The 20,486-nt window shown below is 39.3% G+C and overlaps 2 protein-coding genes across 5 annotated transcripts; one reads left to right on the top strand and one right to left on the bottom strand.

The window, feature by feature from the left end:
• Positions 1 to 1,708: 1,708 nt before the first annotated feature.
• Positions 1,709 to 18,988, top strand: LOC127809155 (uncharacterized). Of its 4 annotated transcripts, none has more exons than XM_052347882.1 (3): positions 1,709 to 1,873; positions 1,958 to 2,064; positions 18,606 to 18,988. In XM_052347882.1, exons 1-2 carry the CDS (start codon positions 1,778 to 1,780, stop codon positions 2,042 to 2,044), a joined length of 183 nt encoding a protein of 60 aa, XP_052203842.1. In that variant the 5' UTR covers positions 1,709 to 1,777; the 3' UTR covers positions 2,045 to 2,064; positions 18,606 to 18,988. The 4 variants fall into 4 exon arrangements, with proteins under 4 accessions (XP_052203842.1, XP_052203839.1, XP_052203838.1 ...); XM_052347879.1 differs by lacking the exon at positions 18,606 to 18,988 and adding an exon at positions 15,148 to 18,596; XM_052347878.1 differs by lacking the exon at positions 18,606 to 18,988 and adding an exon at positions 15,172 to 16,183.
• On the bottom strand, positions 12,231 to 12,998 carry LOC127809363 (uncharacterized). The gene has a single exon (XM_052348125.1). The coding sequence runs from the start codon at positions 12,996 to 12,998 to the stop codon at positions 12,231 to 12,233; it is 768 nt and encodes a 255-aa protein (XP_052204085.1).
• Positions 18,989 to 20,486: the final 1,498 nt, after the last annotated feature.

The following is a 20,486-nucleotide window of genomic DNA, read 5'->3' as shown; positions in this document are numbered from 1 at the left end:
GTTGAGGACTTGAACAATATTACTGCAGCTTTAAGTGTTTTTGATTTTGGACAATATGGTAATCATGCCGTTATTTCAAGCGATAAAGACTACTTACTAGCAGAAAAGGAGTAATTGAAACTGAATGCACAAAATAATAGCCATATGGTTCAAAAGATGATGGAAAAAAAGGTTGCTACCATATGGTTCGAGAGTTTTGACATTGGAGATGGGAGCCTTGACATGGCGATCCTTGGAATCTACATTTTATCTTTGTATGAACAACAAAAGCAACGGAATGTAAGAAAAGAAAGGAAAAAACTTAGAATGAGGAAGAAAGAAAGGAAAAATAGAAGAAGAATAAATCTGATTATGAAAGCCGAGACAAGAACTCTCTCATGGAAAGGAGAACTGTGCATTGTCACCACCTAAGGATATATTAGGAATGTATTTTCCTTCGCTATACTTTGCTAATTTATGCATTTACTTAAAAAGCCTATAAGTAAGTTGTAACTTGGAAAATTAGTTATTGTGAAATGATAATTGAATTTTTGTTTCTCTTTTAACTCTAATCTCTCTTTTTGTCTCTTGTTCCCTTTTGATTTCTCTGTTCTCTCTCTATTCTTGTTGTTCTCCTTATCTTTTTGTCTCATTTTTCCTGAATTCTTTTTGTTTCTATGTTGTCTCTTCTTTCATTTTTGCTTTCTTCCCTTTATTCATCTCAATTTCAATCTAAACCATAGGTAAACTCTTAAGATTGTGACAAGTTGATAATTTAATTGTTGGGTTTGTATTTCCTAATGAGGCCCAAGGCGATGACAATGGTTTTGGGTGGGTGTAATCTTCATAGGCTTCGGCCCATAATTGAAATATTAACCCATAATCACCACTTTTAGGCAACCCATTTTAGAAATCGGGTCACAAGCCCCAATCCCACTTTGGAGGAGAAATAGGCCTTAGCCAATTTCCTCAAGTGGGAGAAGTCCATTGTCCTTAGCCCTAAAGCCCTCGTATAAAAGGGCATTTTGGCCCTCTTTGTGTGTCTCTCATTTTTGCGATCGAAACCTCTTCCTCTTGTGTTTCCTTCCATTGGTCGATTGCTTCCTCTCATCTTCCATGTGTTATCCGATTGTGATTGGGACTTCTTGCCTTTTGTGGGTTGATCTATTCTTCCATTCTCGTTGGGCCGCCTTTCCTTGTGTGTGAGGGGCAATCCTTCAATGCCGATCTCAACCTCTACAAATTCGAGATTTAGGTCTCTTTTACAAAAAAGCTTTCTCTCTTGGCTTTGTGCTTTTGACCCGTCTTTGAGACTGATCTACCTTTGTGGTGACCTATTTTGTGTGGCTTTGATCAATTGGGAAAAGAGGGCTTCGTTCTGTTTCGATCGAGAGATGTTGGGGTGTTTTTTGGACTATTTGTTTGGGGGCTTCTTTGTGGTCCCTATTCGTTGGCGTTATCAAAGTGGCTTGAACGATTTAACATGAAGTTTTACTTATTGTTCTTCGTGTTCTTATTTTTTGATTTAATTTGGTTATCGAATTTGATTTGCACTAACCCTCTATTTTGTAATTATCTTCCTCTGACATTAATTTAATAATAAAATGGTGTGTTATTAGCCAATTCAACTATAAAATGATGCTATTTATTATAGTTTATAAATAAATAAAGAAAATTATAAGATGCATATACAAGTAACAACTGTTGCATATAACTAATTTTAATTAAAATGAATGGTAAAGCATCCTCTTTGGATTTGAAAGGACAAAAATAAGGGTTTTGGCAGTGAAGCTCGAGTATGGACGCGAACAAGAAATTCGAAGCAAGGAAGCTCCTCAAGGACAAGAAGTTATGGTTCGCTTCTTTTCTAATCGCTTGGGCCGCGGCCCTCCAGGTCGGTTCGAATCCTATTTCTGTCGTTTTGGTCTGTTGATGATCTTTCAGCCTAATCTGTCTTTGAAACGCCGTAATTTTGCAGGGTCATATGATGTGGCTGCAGAGGCAAGATTCCTTCAAGCAGAAATTTGGAACCCACGATCAAAACGATGGCCAAAATGATTCATAGATAAAGAGTTATCATTCTCGGTAATTGTTTAAGCATTGTCTTTAGATCTTCTTTTGCGTTGCTTTTCAAAGTGGGTAACTTTCCATATTGAGCTATCTGTGAAAGAAGAAGAGGAAAAGGCTGGTGGCGGGAAGGGGGAGAGACTAATTGATATTTTAGCGTAGGCATCAAATCATGTATAGGATAATTGTGAAATTTTGAATATTAATTTCTGTTTTTCAATTAATTTGTCCAAGCTTTGTTTAATAGATATATTTCAGATTCAGAATATTGAGCTATACTGCTATTATTGTGCCTATTTTGGATTTCCATTATTGGTAAAGCTTAGTCTTATTCATGGTCGGTAATATAACAGATGTATATATATATGCAAGTGTGTGTGCGTGGGTAGTAGTAGCGGTGTATTCTATTATGATAACGGAGAAATACAAATCCTGCAATGATTAGGTATCTGAGAATTTTGCGGAATCTTATTTATATTTTTCTCATAACTAGTTCTTGTTGGCCATCTACTTATCAAGGCATCTAATGAAATGGTCTAGAGATAAATAAAGGATTTGTATGTGGTGTTTATGAATTTGGAAAAAGTTTTGACATAATCTTATTGAGGCAAAAAGAAGTCCAAATTGTTTATGTATATGGCAGTAAATACCTGTATCATCTAGCAGAAATGTGTGTTAGGATGTATGAATGAGATATTTAGGTTTTTCCAATAATATTGGATTACATCAAGGATCTGCACTTAGTTGTTATCTCTTTAGTCTTGTGATTAATGAACTCATTAAATACATTCGAGAAGAGGTGCCTTGGTGTGCACTATTTACAAATGATATTTTCTTAATGCATGAGATAAAATAAGGCATGAATATAGAACTCGAATTATGGAAACAATATAATTCAAAGGTTTCAAGTGGAGAAAGTAAAAAATTGAATGCATGGAATGTAAGTTTACTAGTGTGGATGATGTTATGGTGAGACTTGAATATCAAGTTATTCATACAAGAGACCCTTATTTGTACAGAAGACCCTCAGCCAAAAGGATCAAGTAGAAGTACTATTGGATTCATCTGTTGGAAATATCACAAAGATATTTGGATTATTTCCTTTATTGTATATTAGATGTATATATTGCTGATATGATGTTTATCTTGAAGATATGTTGTAGATATTTCATTCCTAGGATTAAGGGAGCTGATTTGTAATCCTTGATTTGATCTGGAATCTTTTCCTTTTGTAGAGAGATTTGTTTCCTCTCCTTTAGTATATATTAGTTGTAAACCTATAGCATTTGGGTATGAAGAAATATCAATTTCTTTATTTTCTCTTCATGGTCTGAGAGCCTCCTTCCTTGGAACCCTATTTTTTTTGCTTCTTTAGGAGTGTTTTTTATTTTGTCGTTACAGCCTTCATTGCTGTTCAACAGCTACCTTCAATTCTCTATTTTTTAGTCTTCATTGCTGCAGCTATTTAGCCAATATTGTTACCACCATCTCTGCAGTTTCTGATGCAATCACTTCAAGTCCTCCTAATCTTCCATTCAGGGATCAACCCACTGTTTTCTCAGGTGATCTTCAACCTACTGAAAATACATCCGACTCTCATAGTGATCTTCATTCTATCGATTTAGCTTATTGACTCCATGGAAAGAATTATCAACAATGGTTTGAAGTAATCTCTACCTATCTAAAAGGGCATGGAAAATTGTCTCACCTAACTGGTAAGGGTCCTAGCTCTACTGATCCAAAGTTTGGGGCTTGAGATGAAAAAGGTGCCATGATTATGTCATGGCTTTGGAATTCTATGTTACTAGAAATAAATAGAAACTACGGGTGCGTTCTTTTTACTTTTCAATTTTCAGTTTTGAGTTTTGAATTTATTTTAAGTTTTCTATTTTGGTAGTCTGTTTTTAGAAAATTGAAAACGTGTTCTTTTTTATCATTTTGAAAAATTATTTCTCAAAACAAAAAATTAGAAAACGCGTTTTCTTTGAAATTTAAAAATAATTTTTTAATAATATTTTATTCAATAAATTTGATTATTCAGTAAATTAGAAATATTTAATGTTAATATATTATTAAAAAAATATATACATTTTAAAGTTAATGAATTTTGTAATACTTTTTCTCATTACAATAATAAAATATGAATAAATAAGTAAATAAATGTGTTTTGAGTTTAGAGTTTGTTTTGGATGAAAACACTCAAAACAACTTGTTTGTTGCTTTGAGTTTTCTTTACAATTTTTTTTTTTTTTATTTTCAAAAATGCATTTTTAAAAACAGTAAAGAGAACGCGTTTTCATTATTTTAGAAAATCGAAAACTAAAAATGACTTGAAAACAATAAAGAGAACGCAACCTACATGTTTCTATCTTCTACTTATGCCATTTGGGAGAATCTTCGCAAAAAGCTATTCCATGAAGCAGGATGCAATAATTATCTATGAGCTTTGGATTAAGGCTGTTGCTATGAAGCAAGGAGGGATGACAATGATTGATTATTATAACACACTTACTTTTATTTGGTTTGAGATTGACTAGATCCTCTGCCTCTTATTACAAAGGTATTCTTTATTGTTTTAGGAGAAGAGACACGATGCTTTGCCATGCATGATCCACAACATCTGTTGGATCTATGGTAGTAAAGAAGACCATACCAGCTGCAACTAAATCAAGATCTAAGTCCAACAAAGATGGTTTGGGGTGTAGCTACTGCAAGAAACCAATACACACAAAAGAAAATTGTTTCAAAATTCATGGGAAAGAGCAAGTGTTCCGCAGATTGGGAGGTTTTAAAGGAATTCCCAATGGCTAGGCTACATCAAGACAACCCTCAAACAAAGCAAATTTCCTTATCGAGTATTGATGTCAAGAAAGAGATTGAACGACTAAAAGGTCTCTTTGATACACTCTTAAGTCCTTTAGTTCTTGTTCATTTGCCTGGAATGGTAAATGTCTTATTTCTTACTCTTTTAATGCTTCTGGAACATCTCAACCTAACTGTTGGGTACTTGATTTGGGTGCTGTTGACCATATAACTCATGATTCTACTTCATTTACTTCCTATAAATCGAGTTTAGGGCATCACAAAATCATTGTTGCCAATGGATCCTCTCTTATTATTGTTGAAGGCCATATCACTTTAACTCCTCTTCATTTAAATAATGTCATTCATGTACCAAAACTTACTACTAATCTTATCTCTACTTGTAAACTAACCGAAGACCTATATTACATTATCACCTTTTCTGACAGCCATTATGTATTTTAGAACTAGATATCAGAGAAGAAGATTAGAGTTGCTAGAGTCCAGAATGGGCTGTATCTTCTTGATGATGTGCAGGCTCTTATTGCTTCTAAGAAACAATCTGCTGAATCAAAAGAAAACCAACCTAAACTGTCTAACATTTGGCTTCACCACAGACGTTTGGGTCATCTTACTTTTGGTTCTCTTAAAGCTATGTTCCCTTCTTTATTCCTACGTGTCTGTAGTTTTGATTTTCATTGTGAAGCGTGTGAGCTTGCTAAACACCATTGTGTATTCCACCTTCACCTATACAAACTTCAACTCCTTTTTGATTTAATCCATTCTAATGTATGGGGTTCTTCCAAAGTTTCTATTCTAAATGGGGCCAAGTGGTTCATTATTTTTATTGATAACTATACTCGGGTCACCTGGCTATTTTTGATGGAAGAAAATTTGAAGTTCCAAAGATCCTTCAACATTTCTTTCAACTCATTCATCCACAATTTGGGGTTCACATAAAGAGTATTCGGACTGACAACGGAAAGGAATATTTTAATCATACCTTACACCATTTTTTTCAGTCCCATGGGGTTTTTCATGACTTCTCTTGTGTTGACTCTCCTCAGCAAAATGGGGTTGTTGAGAAGAAGAATTGTCACTTTCTAAATGTGACGCGAGCCCTTCTTTTTGACACCCATGTTCCATTTTATTTTTGGGGGAATTAGTCTTAACTGCTACATAACTTATCAACTGAACCCTGTCTCGGATCCTTGCCCAGCAAAGTCCCCTTCAAAAACTCTCTGTTTCCTATCCTCACCTACTATATTTAACTGATTTACCTCTCAAGGTGTTTGGGTGCACAACTTATGTTCACATCTACAAAATCAACTGCACCAAGCTTGACTCTAGAGCACTTAAATGCCTATTTCTTGGTTATTCTAACACTCAAAAGGGATATCGATGTTATCATCCCCCTTCTCGAAGGTTCTTTATATCCCTTGATGTCTCCTTTCATGAAGATATACCATTTTTCCCTTCTCCCAATCTTCATCTTCAAGGGGAGTACTATTCCACCTCAGAAGATGAAGTTTTTCTCCTCCCTTTACCTGTAACAACTAACCATGACCAACTTTTGCCTTTGCCTATAGCCATTGATCATGACTAGTCTACAATCAATGACAACCACCCTTTGGTCAATGACCATTCTATGACTAGTAATCAGTCTTTTCCTATGCCAGCCTCACCATTGAAACCTAATCAGCAAGAGACAAGCAAGATTGGTAGGAAGGTTAATTTGTCTATCTCATACACGACCTAATGTTGTCTACTTAGTAAGGGTTGTTAGTAGATTTATGCATAATCCTAGAGAAAAAAATATGCAAGTTGTTCATAAAATCTTATAGTATTTGAAAGCCACACCAACGAGAGGAATTCTGTTTAAAAGGGGAAGAAAATTGACTATGGAAGCTTATTTGGATGCTGATTGTGCTAGATCCTTGACAGTTATGAGATCTACTATAGGTTATTGTATATTTTTTTTTTGGAGGAAACATTAATTTATGGAGGAGTAAAAAACAACCAGTAGTACCTAGATCTAGTGCCAATGCAGAACTAAGAGCAATGGCTCATGGAATTTGTGAGTTATCGTGGTTGAGAATCATTCTCTACGATTTGGGATTAAAAGGAGCAAAACCTATTGAGGCTATATTGTGACAAGAAGTTAAGAATAAGCATAACACATAACCAAGTGCAACATGGTTGAACTAAAGATATAGAGATTGACCAACATTTTATCAAAGAGAAATTAGACAAGGGTCTCATCACCATCCCATATTTCTTTTCTGCTAATCAATGGGCTTATGTTTTTACAAAAGGTTTTCCTACAACTAGATTTGAAGAAATTACATGTAAGTAGGATTGAGCAGAAGTTCGGTTATACTAAACTAACCGAACCGGATCGACCAAACTTGTCAGTTCGGTTCGGTTATTAGCTTGCCTTTTTTTGGTTCGGTTAGTCTTTTTGGGAAAATCGGTTATCGATGATTGGTTCAGTTTTTGTTGTCGGAATAATCGAACTAACTGAACCAATCGATATGTAAAATGACGTCATTTTGATCTTCATAAAATGACGTCGTTTTTTGGTTATGTGGGTGCTACTTCGAGCATTTGAGAGAGACCGAGCGTGTAAGAGTTCAGACCCACCAGCCGCCACTGAGTATTCGAGAGAGATCAAGCCATTGAGGATCCGAGACCGAGACCGAGACCGAGACCGAGAGAGAGACCCACACACAAAGAAACCCTAATCCTAATCAAAACCCTACCGTCAATTCGTCGTCGTTGGTAAGCTCCTTCCATCCTACTCCTAATTGAAACCCTAATTCTAAATCCTAATCGTTTATCGTCAGTTAGTTTCGAGTCTTTCGATGATCGACCCACACTGACGATTGGACTGACAGAGTCTTCCATTCCTTGTGCTTCAACGATGGACCCACATCGACAACTGACAGAGGTTAGTTTCGACTTTTTGTTAGGTTAGGGTTTAGGATTTTTCAATTTTTTTTATTACAGGTTTGTTGTTGTCTCAAGGGGGTCAAGGTATTCTCTCGTTCTTGTTTCTTGTTCTTGCCATTCTTCTTGATTGATGCTGCTATTGTTTAGGAACGCCAATTTTTATCCCAAATCCTATGTGTTGTTGCACGATTACAACAATAGATTTATATATGGAAATCGCCTTAGGATGACTCATGTGTGGATTGTCTGAGCTATAGGTGACTATCGAGAGCGATGGATGACTCTTTCGGGATAGAGCGACAACGATGGATGAGTCTCCCAAGGATAACGACAACGATTGATGACCTATCCAAGAAAGAAGATCGATTAGGGGCGCAGGTGAGGATCCCCGCGCAGATCCTTTGATGCTTGATTTAGCCTCTCGAAAATTTAGAGTAGTCGAATGCAAGGAGATGTGAGTGTGAGAGATTGCATACCAAATGAAGGGAAAAGACCCCCTGTTTATAGCGATGGGAGGGGCATCCATGTGTCGAGTGACCCGATTTTCTTGACGGGCATATCGGAGGCAGTTTTGACCGATTTTTGCGAGGGTGGTTATGACTGAGACTTGTGGGGTCATCGGCACGAGGGTGCATAGGTGCGGGCATGCGAGTGAGCAAACTCGAACGCGGGCAAGCGTGGGCGTGGGAAGACGTGGGCGTAGGCTTGCGTAAGCAGATAGGGGGCGGTTGAGTGTGCACACGAGAGTACGTGAGTGCGCGCGCGCGTGCGGAGGCATGCGCTAGGCACCCCCGAGGGACCTCCCTCCCTCGAGGGTGTACAATACCCCCGAGAAAGGTCTCTCATGTTATGCCAACTTGTATTATTATATTTATTTTAAGATTTTGATAATTAACAAAAAGACCAATTTTGATTTATGTACAAATTGTTAACCCCCAATTTTATTTTCTAATAATTCTTTATGGCGTTAATTCAAATAAAGTATGATTATTTATTTAAATCATTTTGCAAATATATTTTAATGGAGAAAACTTATTTTCAGCATTTTTAGTTCATTAGTTGACTAAGCAGAGAGCATCTCTGCATAAATGGCTTCTCTCTTGCAGTATTAGTCGACTGGGTCGAGAAGTGATTTTCATTAGTTGACTAAACCTCAAGAAAGTCGACTATTGATTTTCATTAGTCGACTAAAGGTTCAACAATAGTTGACTAAAGGTTCTAATTAGTTGACTATTTGGGTCTAACGGGCATAAACGTTTAAAAGGAAAGCAGGTCGCCATAAGAAGTATAAAAACGCCTTAAACTCGGTTTGAAGCCTCTCTAATCACGTTCAAAGCGATCACAAAGCCTTCATCTAAAGTTCTCAAAGTCCTTATTGATTACATTTAAGATTCAAACGGCTTGTGTGCCCCATTGCACATTCAACATCAAGTCCAAGACAATTGGAAATTGAAGTGCTGAAAGAGCCTCGTTTTCATTTACATCAATTGAGGGTATAACTGATTACTTATTTTCTTATTGCCTTGTAATATTTTTTCTGTGATTTACTTGTGTCCTTGTGAGGATTCTTGTAATCGTTAAACTATTGTGTGGGTTGTTTTGGTTTCCTAGATCTGTTGAAAATCTAGATGTTTGTGTGTAGTTTCAAAGGTAAGTTAGGAAAACCTTGGTGTTGATTGGATTAGTGGAACTCTAAGAGTGGTTGAGATCTTGGGAGAGTGGATTAGGTGTTTGAGATACACCGAACCACTATATATCGCTGTGTCTATTTCTTGTTCTTCATTGCTTTCATATCTGCATCATTATTTGCTGTAAAATAGATATATTTCGATATAGGGTGAATAATCATCTAAATAACTGAATAAGTAAAAAGTTTTATTTAACCACTCAATTCACCCCTCCTCTCTTGAGTGGCCATTACCTAAGGGACCAACATCTCAGAGGTGTGAGAGTACTCCCGAGAGACGTTTCTCGGGAGTGGAGGCCCCCCTTTTTCCTTAGCCACGTTACTGCGTGGCAGCATGGGGGGGGGGGGGGGGGAGCGGCCATTGTGTGGCCGCTTCCATGGGCCTGGGGCCCCCCTTTTGGCCACACGAAGCAACCATGCGTGGGGGTCCCTCCTCCTGCATGAAGCAGCTAGGTGGGTTAATGGCCTCCCATGTGGCATCTTGATGGTTTGCCACATGGCAGCTCCTGGGGCTGCCACGTGGTGTTTCTTCTTCTTGAACTTGTTATTATTATCATTTTTTTTTTTCCGATTATTTTGGCAGGCGTAACAATTGCTCCCTATTCTTTTTGTCGGGTGTCCCGGGAGGAAGAGTATTCTGCTTACAGCACTACTTTATTTTTAAGAGGCTATTTTTCTTTTTTATTCTATAGCAATCTCCTCCTTCATGTCTCTCGTAGCTGTCTTTGGCATTTTGCTCCCTGGGTGCTTCTATAAAAGGAGGCTTGAGCTTCTCATTTGGCCATTGTTTCAACGAGTCTTCTGCGTTATTTGTAGGTCTGACATTTTCGTATTTCGACTTCTCATAAGCGCCAATGGCTTCTAGAAGATATGGTAAGAGTCTTCACATGACGTGTTGAAGCTCCTCCCCTTGCGACGGTCCATGTGTTCAGTTCTTCATCTTCGAGGAGTATAGACACGATTTCTTCATATGCTCCTGGCTCTCAAGATGGAGGGGGCTCTGCAAGATCTTCAAATCAACTCAAGAGTGACCGTGCCATTATTGGTTCATATACATATCTACATTTTGTCGAGAGATGAATTGACATATTGGGGAATTTTCTCTGAATCCAAGGGTGTTCATGATGATTGGCGTTCCCTTTCATGGCTTGTTGGATTGCTTGCGAATGGATGAATACAGGATAACGACTATTGCACCATTCAGACGCTAGGCAAAGCGGCATAAGTCCCTTGCAAGGCCACTGATATTATGCTTCCTTGACGTGTGGCTAATCACGAGACAACGGTTTTATGCCTTCTCATTGTCAGGCTACTTGCGGGGCAATGAAATGTGTTTGCCTTCTCGTTGCTGGGTTGTGAGTGGGGCAATGAGCTTTTTTTGTTATAATGTTGTGGCTCCCTAGTTTCGCGTGTACATGCTTGTTGGTATTGTGGGCATAATGTCTACATTTGCAATATGTTTTGTTCTCGCGGTTCGGTGTGACACCTACGTTTGCAATTAAGTGGCATCAATATTTTGTTTTTTGTGGTTTGACATAATGTCTACGCTCGCGATTAGAGAGAATATCCATTGTCGGGCTATATGTAGGACAATATCTTATTTTTTTTTTCCCCATTGTCAGACTACACGCGGGACAATGGGCTTGTTATCTCCCTCATTGCCAGGCTATGAGCAAGGCAACGAGCTTTTAGCTTTCCCCTCGTTGCCTGGTTATGTGCGGGGTAATACGCTTTTAGCTTTCACCTCGTTGTTGGGTTATGAGCAGGACAACGGGTTTTTAGCTTTTACCTTGTTGCCGGGCTATGAGCAAGGAAATGAGCTTTTAACTTTCACCTCGTTGCTGGGCTATGCGAGGGTAATGAGCTTTTTTGTTTGAAAAGAACCCTTGATCGAATTTGGTAGATAATAATGGATGCAATAACGATAATTTATTTGTAGGAGTGAGTACAAGCATTTTGATGTGGTTCAGCCAAATGTGCATATGTCCACAACCTCGTTTTGGACTCGCATTACTACAATACAAATGAAGGAAATAGGAAATAATACAACTTAGTCTTGCATAGTTTGTTTGGTAATCGATAAAGTCTCTTCACTCTTTTTCCCTTTTTGTAGATGCAACATAGCACGCACAGGCTTTCTGTTGATCCCCTTGGTCTTGTCCCACTCCTTGGGGTGTAGGAAATTTCATCAATAGATAGCAGGAAGAGACTAAAGCCTCCATGTCGTTGAGTAGGGGATAACCAAAAATTACATTGTATGCAGTTGGTAGGGCTTTAACCACCATAAAGTAGGCCTGGCATGTTGTGCTTTGAGGATTATAGCTTAATGTGATTGGCAACTGAATTGAACTAGTCACCGAGATAGTTTCCCCAGTGAAATTATATAAAGGGGAAGAGATATTTTTCAGTTGATCTTGAGAAATGTGTATTTTCTTGAAGCAATTCCAATAAATGAGGTTAACTGAGCTACCACTGTCTACCAAAATTCTCCCAATGGGGTGTTTTTCGGGTCATCATGTGGAATGATTACATCTCCTATGTCGGCAGATGTGAACATAATGAGCTCTTCATTTTCTCTAACCTCCATTACTGAATTGACCTGGTAGGTCAAATGGTCATAGGCCTTTCGGGAAGAAAAGCGATCACTAGCCAAGGTTTCGTCGCCTGAAATGACGTGTATAGCCTGATGTGTTGGTTTATTATCCAGAGGGGGGTTCTGTTTGTAGTCGCTTCCTCTCTCTTGCTATCTTGGATTATGTCTTTCCTGTGCTTCAGGTCTCTCTTCCCTTCTTTGTGGCTTTTTGTTATTTCCCTCTTCTTCTCGTACATATCTTCGCAAGTGCTCTTCTCGGACAAGCATCTCAATTTGATTTTTCAATTGCTGACATTGATCATTGGAATTGCCACAAGTCCTATGGTATCGACAATACTCATCATGATTTTTCCCTATAGGCTGATCCACTTTTTTTGGAAATTTGATTAGGCCTGATCCTTCTATGGCTGCCAATATGGCAGACCGAGGTTGGGTGAGTCGGGTATAGTGATTGAACTGCAGCTTGACATCATCTAGTCTTTGGACCCTCTCTTGTCGCCGATCAAGATCTTCTTCAATATCTCGCTCCTTTTTTTTCCATTCCCTGTCTTCATCTATTGCCACAGTCCTCGTTACTTCTGTATGATGTATATATTTGTTGGCCCTGACGAACAAATCTGCCAAGGATTTTGGCGAGTTTAGAGATAGGGATTCTTGGAAAGAAGTTAGTCGTGCCCCTTGCAATATGGCAGACATTGCCATCTCAATTGGTAGGTTGCGAATCTCAAGTGTAGCATTCTGGAATCTGTCCACATAATGGCGTAGGGTCTCTTTGCTCCCTTGCCGAATGCTAAGGAGGTATGCCATGTCTTTCTTCCTCTGGCTGTTAATAATGAATGCTTTGATAAATTCTGCCTTTAGCTGCCCAAACGAGGAAATGGATGCTTCAGGTAAACCATTAAACCAAAGTCCGAGCATGTTCAACTAGGGTTAACAGGAAGGCCCTATACATTATCTTGTCGTCCCATCTATGGAGCATCATCAAAGACTTGTAGTTCTGCATGTGATCGTAAGGATCATCCTTGACAGAGTAAGGGGTTATTTGGGGCATCTTAAATTTCATTGACAAGGGCTTTTCCATTACTTCTATCACAAATGGTAGCCTCCCTCGTGCTTGCTTTTTTGAAACTGGTAATAACTTATTTTGTTGCAACACCTGCTCAATCATTTTCTTCATATCTGTCGTTTCCCAGGCACTAAAGGTTGTAGGGTTGTCATTGGGCTTAGCATTACGCCTTGACACTGGTTTAGAAGAGTTTCGTCCTCCCTCAATAGGGGTGCTGACCACTGTCTCGGAGTATCTCCCCTATGGGGGCTTTGCCTACCTGTCTTTTGACGTTCGACCCCTCCTTGATTTTCTCGACAGGGATAGGTTTGGGCAGGAGCCTCTCGGGTAGGAGACCTTGGTCAGTTATTTCGAGAAGGGGCAGATTGAGCATGAGAGTCAGGAGTAGCCTCTCAATAGGAGCCGTTTCCTAGCAACTCTTGATGTGTCCCATTGGACAGAGCTGTTTCTGGTATAAACTTCCTCAGAGTAGCCGGCATTGAGTCTCGAGGAACCAAGCTTTGCAAAATCTCAACCATTTCAGGAAGGGCTTGCATCCCTTCAGTGTGCTGCTGTCGCAGTTCTTCATACTCAGCTTGAGGAACCATGGGCGGGGCTGGTACACTTGAGTCAATGTGACTTGGAAAATAGGGTCTTGGGAGGGCATGTGAGGTGTTAAGGGGCGGTGCTTGAAGTTGAATCCCCAATGGGTGAGGAGGCCTTGGACAGGGCAGTTACTGATGAGGGCGGGATGGATGACCCTCACGAGGGGACTGATGGGTGAGGGGTGGCCGACTCTGATGGATGAGGGGTAGCTAGTCCTCATGGGTGAATAGATATTGATCTTTTACACGAGAAAGGGTTTCTCGTTGGGGTGATTGAGCACCACGAGATATGGTCCGACGATTGCTTCGAGTTTGTGCCATGTCGAGTGAATTGTTTCGTGGCCTTTTATTGGTTTCCCACAAACAGTACCAATTGTTGTTACACGTTTACGACAATAAATTTATATATGGAAAATCGCCTTAGGATGACTCACGTGTGGATTATTCAAGCAATAGGTGATTATCGGGAGCGATGGATGACTCTCCCGGGGGTAGCATTAGCGATGGATGAGTCTCTCAAGGATAACAACAACGATGGATGAGTCCCTCAGTTAGGTTGAGAGCGATGGATGACCTATCCAAGAAAGAAGATCGGTTAGGGGTGCGAGCGAGGATCCCCGCGTAGACCCTCTAATGACTTAAGTTAGCCTCTTGAAAATGTAGAGTAGTCAAATGCAAGAAGGAGATGTGAGCGTGAGAGATTGCATATCGAATGAAGGGAAAAGTCCCCTTATTTATAGCGATGGGAGGAGCATTCATGTGTCAAGTGGCCCAATTTCCTCGGCAGGCATCTCAAAGGCAGTTTTGACCAAGTTTCACGAGGGTGGTTATGACAGAGTCTTTTGGGGTCATCGGCGTGAGGGCGCATAGGTGCAAGCACGCAAGCGAGCAAATGCAAACGCAAACGCGGGTATGTGCGGGTGTGGGAAGACGTGGGTGTAGGCATGCGTAAGCAGATGGGGGGTGGCTGAGCGTGCATGCGAGTGTACATGGGTGCGTGCACGGAGAAGTGCATTAGGCACCCCCGAGGGACCTCCCTTGAGGGTGTACAGTATCCCCGAGGGAGGTCTCTCGGGGGTGGAGCCCCCCCCCCCCCCCCCCTTCCTTTTCCTTGGCCATGTTGCTGTGAGGGGGGGGGGGGGGGGGGAGCGGCCATGCGTGGGGTCCCCCCTCCTAGCTGCATGAAGCAGCCAGGTGGGCTAATGGCCTCCCACGTGACATCTTGATGGTCTACCACGTGGTGTTTCTTCTTCTTGGACTTGTTATTATTATCATTTTTTTCGATTATTTTGGCAGGCGTAACACTATGTTTAATTTTTACTTGGTGCATGTTTGGAATAACATTTTGTTCTTGAATTTATATTGCTTTTGGGCTTTGAACTTTTCTTCTTTTGTATTCATTGCTGACATCTTATAGTATCTTTTGCTGGGAACAATTAAGCCATTGCTGCCAGAGGGGGGATGCAGACTCTTAAGCCCGCATTGCGGAGGGTGTACATGACTAGAGCTTCTGCATATAGATATGCACTGAAAAGCTTCATAGAAGGGTATAAAGAAGGTGTACAAGAAGTCATGGAGAAAAAAGAATTCTGGAACTCAAGGAGAAGAGGATAGCCCAAAAAAATCAACTTGATCTGACACAAATCAAGCTGCTTTTTTGCAATGCTTTCTGTAAGATATTTCTGACACAATTCATCCTTTAGGCAATTTTGTTTTTGGTAAAGAAAATAGAAATGACACTGATTTTAATATTTTTCCGTTGGTTAATTAAAACATGGATATGTGGGATATATATTGTACATTTCATGATCGTCTTAGATCCGGGACATCCATTTTCTGCATTGGTTAATACTTTGTATTTTGTAATTCTAGTATATCTGTGTTTTGTGCTTGTATTATGTTTTTCAATTGCAAATATTTTGTTTCTGAATGGGAAAAAATCAGACCTTCAATTAGGATTGGCTTTGTATGGTTTGGATGATCCCAAGAATGGAGTTATAGCGAGAGGTTCTTATCAGCCTCGCCTTGTTTGGATTGGCTTATGTTGCATGTGAATTTAGTTGGAATTCAGGGAAGGCCACTTGTGGTCCATGGATTGGTTTAATTTTTGAGAGTTCCGCTTGATGGCAGGTCTTAGGCAATCCTTTTCTTTTTTCTAATTTTTGAGAGTTCCACTTGATGGCAGGTCCAAGTAATTACTAATTAGTAGCTGTGTTTTGGTCTAGGCAATCCTTTTCTTTTTTTCCAGCTTTATTTTGTTCGGTTAGTTGGTTAGTTTGTTTTTTTTTGGTTATTTGTGTTACTTCGGTTTTCGGTTCGATTTCTACGGTTCTTTTCGGTTATCGATTCGATTAGTTGGGGTGACTTGATCGATTCGGTTCAGTTATGTAACACAGTTAAGTTATTTTGGTTAGTAATTTTTGATCAGTTTGGTAATCAAACCAACCGTTTGCATACCCTTACATGCAAGCTGTAAATGAAAAATATTTACTTATTAGTTTGAGGAGGAGTGTTAGAAATATCACAAAGATATTGGGATTATTATCTTTATTGTATATTAGATGTATATATTGCTATATGATGTAAATCTTGAAGATATGTCGTAGATCTTTCATTCCTAGGATTAAGGGAGCTGATTTGTAATCTTTGATTTGGTTTGGAATCTTTTCCTTTTGTGTAGAGATTTGTTTGCTCTCCTTTAGTATATATTAGTTGTAAACCTATAGCATTTGGGTAAGAAGAAATATCAGTTTCTTGGTTCCAAGGGACCAACACTAATGAGATTCGAACCATGTAGTCTGCTTCTATTCCCACACAATCAACCTTTAATTCATAGTTTCATATCCCCATAGAAATCAACATCAAATTTTCCTAAAGTAGAAACAAGAAGAAATAAATTTGATAAATTTGGTAAAACATTATTGGTTCCACCCTAGGTATGAAAGATCGAAAGGATTAAATTTTATTTTGTGTTTTATCTTGGTTTTTTTTTGTTAAATACGATAAATAAGGGGTATTAGTGTAATTAATTTTAAATATTTATATGTATATATATATTCTTGTATTATACACTTTGAGTGGAATATACACATTATTTTTATTCACATAATATGGCCACTGTCGTCGACTGACGTTGTTACCACTGCTGCCGTTGTCATCTAGATCCGCCTACCCAGATTGTGATCGTTTCTCAAATCACGACCATTTTTTAGATCGCGGTCATCCAAATCCGCCCACCTAGATCGTCGGCCACCCAGATCTGTCGTCGTTGCTTCTTCCTGGTCGACGACCACTGTTCGCGCCCAGATCCAACCGTCATTGTTCCAGATAGGGGTGACTTTAGCCACCGTTCGCGTCTAGATTCGGTGACTAGCCACTGTTTGCGCCTAAATCTAGCAATTGTTGTTCTTGATCTAGTGACTCCCAGCTTTGCGCGTCGAGATCCGTCATCGTTCCAATTTCGACGACTCTTAGCTTTATGCACTCTCTCTGATATTCTTTTTGGTTCAAGTCTGTTTCAGATCTATTTAGTTTAGATTTGACCCCTCATTCTAGATCTAGACCTAGTTAGCCAGAACAACTATATCATGTCTTCATCTATATCCACAAGCCTTTCCACCATGTCCACAACTGTGACTATTCCCCATTTTTTGGGCATACTAGTTATTACTATGGAGAAATTGAATGGCCCAAATTACTCGGCTTGGTCATCTATGGTTGAAATTTGGTTTCTTGGACATGAACTTGAGGCTTATTTATCAACGACCATCTCATCTATTCTCGTAGGAAATCAATCTCTTTGGCAATAGGTGGATGCACAGTTACTCAGTTTGTTGTGGCAAAATATTGCATTGACTTTGATACCTATATTTCGACCTCTTCGTGAGTGTAGTGTTCTATGGAGTCGAGTTCGTGAGTTGTATACGAGTGACATCACTAGTATTTATGATGTGATTGATGCTTTATTCAATCTACGACAAGCTGATTTGGATATGACCACATATTTGGGTACGCTCCAAGCTTTTATTACAGATGTTAACGACTTGATGCCCTTTGATTCAGATATGAAGAAACAACGGCAACAACGTGATCAAATGTTTACTGTCCTCTGTCTTTATGGAATTTGACCGAAACTTGAATTCGTTAAGACACAGATTCTCGGCAATGCTTTTCTCTCTCATTTAATGGAGGTATTTGCCAGGCTACTTCGAGCCTCTTCTATTACTGCTAATTGTGGCGTGTCCATACCTGTAGATCACTCTGCCCTTATTACTACCTCGACTGATCGTGGTGGTGGTGGTGGTCGTCCTCGGCCCCAGTGCTCCTATTGTAATTGTCTTGATCACACTAGAGAGACTTGCTATCGCCTAGATGATCGTCCACCTCAGGCAGCTAGTATTGCTAACATGGTTGTTGGTGCTTTGGAGGGTTAGACATGTATCACACCCAGTGATTCTTCACCAGTGACTATCTTCGAGGGGGAGTATGGTCAGTTCTTTCTATTTCGAGTAGCACAACAGGTTACTTTACCCATCACATCCCTTACTGACACTAGTAACCCTACTGCTTACTTTTCTAAGTCCTCATCTTCTCTTAGCCCATAGATCTTCGGCTCTGGTACCATTAATCACATGTCTGGTAATTGCTCTCTCCTGTCTCATATTCAAAATCTGCAGTCTCTACCTCCTGTTACATTGGCTGATGGCTCTCAAGCCTCAATCATGGGTATTGGCACAACATCCTCTCTTCCTACTTTACCATTGTCATATGTTTTTCTATTTACCACAATGTTCATTTAATTTGCTCTTTGTCAATCAACTCACTCATAGTCTTAATTGCTCTATAACCTTTTTGTTTGATTATGTTCTTGTGCAGGTTTGGAGGATCAGAAGAACGATTGGCATGGGGCTTGAGTCTCTTGGCCTTTACTATCTGTCTTCCCTTGCTTCCTCAATGGCGTGCACGATGACTACTTCCCCACTACAGGTCCATTGTCGGCTGGGACACCCATTTCTTCCTAATCTCAAGAAGATGGTTCCTAGTCTCTCTAGTATTTCTTCCTCAAAGTATGAGTCTTTTTAATTTGAGAAACAAAGTCGTAGTTTTTTCCCAAGTAGAGTCAATAAACGTGTTAGTTCTCCTTTTTTAGTAGTCCATTTAAATGTATGGGGTCTTAGTCGTATCAGTTTAAAATATGGTTTTCGTTATTTTATAACATTTATTGATGATTTCTCTTGAACTACATGGCTATATTTAATGAAAATGCGTTTAGAATTATTTTCAATCTTCACTACATTTTGTGCTGAAATTAGAATTCAGTTTAATTTGCCTATCTGTGTTCTTTATAGTGATAATGCTTTTGAATATTTGTCTCTCATCTTTCAATCTTATATGGTATCCAATGAGATTCCTCATCAAACTTTGTGTCTTGAACCCCACAACAAAATGGAGTGGATGAACGCAAGAATCGTCATTTAATTGAGACAGCCCGCATGCTTCTTCTTAATATGCATGTTCCGTTTTCATACTGGGGTGATGCTATCTTAATTACTTAATTAACCGAATGCCATATTCTATCCTTAATGACCAGATTTCTCATTCTGTTCTTTTTTCTTGGGTTGACTTATATTCTCTTCCCCCTCGTATCTTTGGGAGTACTTGCTTTGTTCACCATCTTGCCCCAGGTCGTGATAAGCTATCTGCTCGTTCCATTAAATGTGTTTTTTTAGGTTATTCTCGCCTTTAAAAGGGGCATCGTTGCTACTTTCCTCAATTTACTTGATATTTTGTTTTAGTAGATGTTACCTTCTTTGAATCATCTCTTTATTTCCCTTCTTCGTCCGAGGTCTCCGAGTTCGTGTTTGTTAGCTTACCTTTGCCTATTCCTTTTCTTGACCTTTCATCATCTCCATCTCCATCACCCTTTGCCTCTTGCCTTGATTGCCCCGATCTTCAAGTCTGTTAGCTTACCTTTGCCTGTTCTCGAAACTCTTTCCCATCCAGGGTGGTCGGTTGTTATGGTTGTAGAAATGTCTGCCTTACATTTCATCAGAACTTGGGACTTGGTACCTCTTTCTAAGGGTAAGTCTAATGTTGGTTGTCGTTGGGTTTACACTGTTAAAATTGGCCCTGATGGCTGGATTGATCGTCTTAAGGTTCGTTTTGTTGCCAACGGATACACTTAGGTTTTTGGTTTTGATTATGGCGATACGTTTTCTCTTGTTGCTGAGATCTCCCATGTTCGCATTTTCTTGTCCCTTGCTGGTATGTTTCACTATGCCTTCCTTCATAGCAATTTACATGAAGAGGTGTATATGGAGCAACCTCTTGGCTTTGTTGCTCAGGGGGAGTCTGGGCTGGTGTCGTCTTTGAAAATCTTTATATGGTTTAAAACAATCTCCTCGAGTTTGGTTTGGTTATTTAGTTTAGTTGTTCTCGAGTTTAGGTTAACTTGAAGTGAATCTGATCATTTTGTTTTTTTATCTCTTAGTCTAGCCGCCACATGCTTCTAGTGGTATATGTTAATGATATAATACTTACAGGAGATGATGATGTTGATATCACTGAATTAGAGGCATATCTTCACCAACAGTTTCAGACTAAGGATCTGGGTCTTTTGAAATATTTTTTTGGTATTGAGGTAGCTTGGTGAAAACAAGGCATTTATATTTCTCAAAGGAAGTATGCTTTGGATATGCTAGAGGAGACATAATTGCTTGGATATAAGCTCACAGATACCCTTATGGATTTAAATAT

The sequence above is a fragment of the Diospyros lotus genome, chromosome 9, assembly GCF_014633365.1.
Source record: "Diospyros lotus cultivar Yz01 chromosome 9, ASM1463336v1, whole genome shotgun sequence".
In the NCBI taxonomy this organism is placed as follows: Eukaryota; Viridiplantae; Streptophyta; class Magnoliopsida; order Ericales; family Ebenaceae; genus Diospyros; species Diospyros lotus.
The sequence above is the reverse complement of the archived record's forward strand: the minus strand, read 5'-3'. Positions and strand labels throughout refer to the sequence as shown.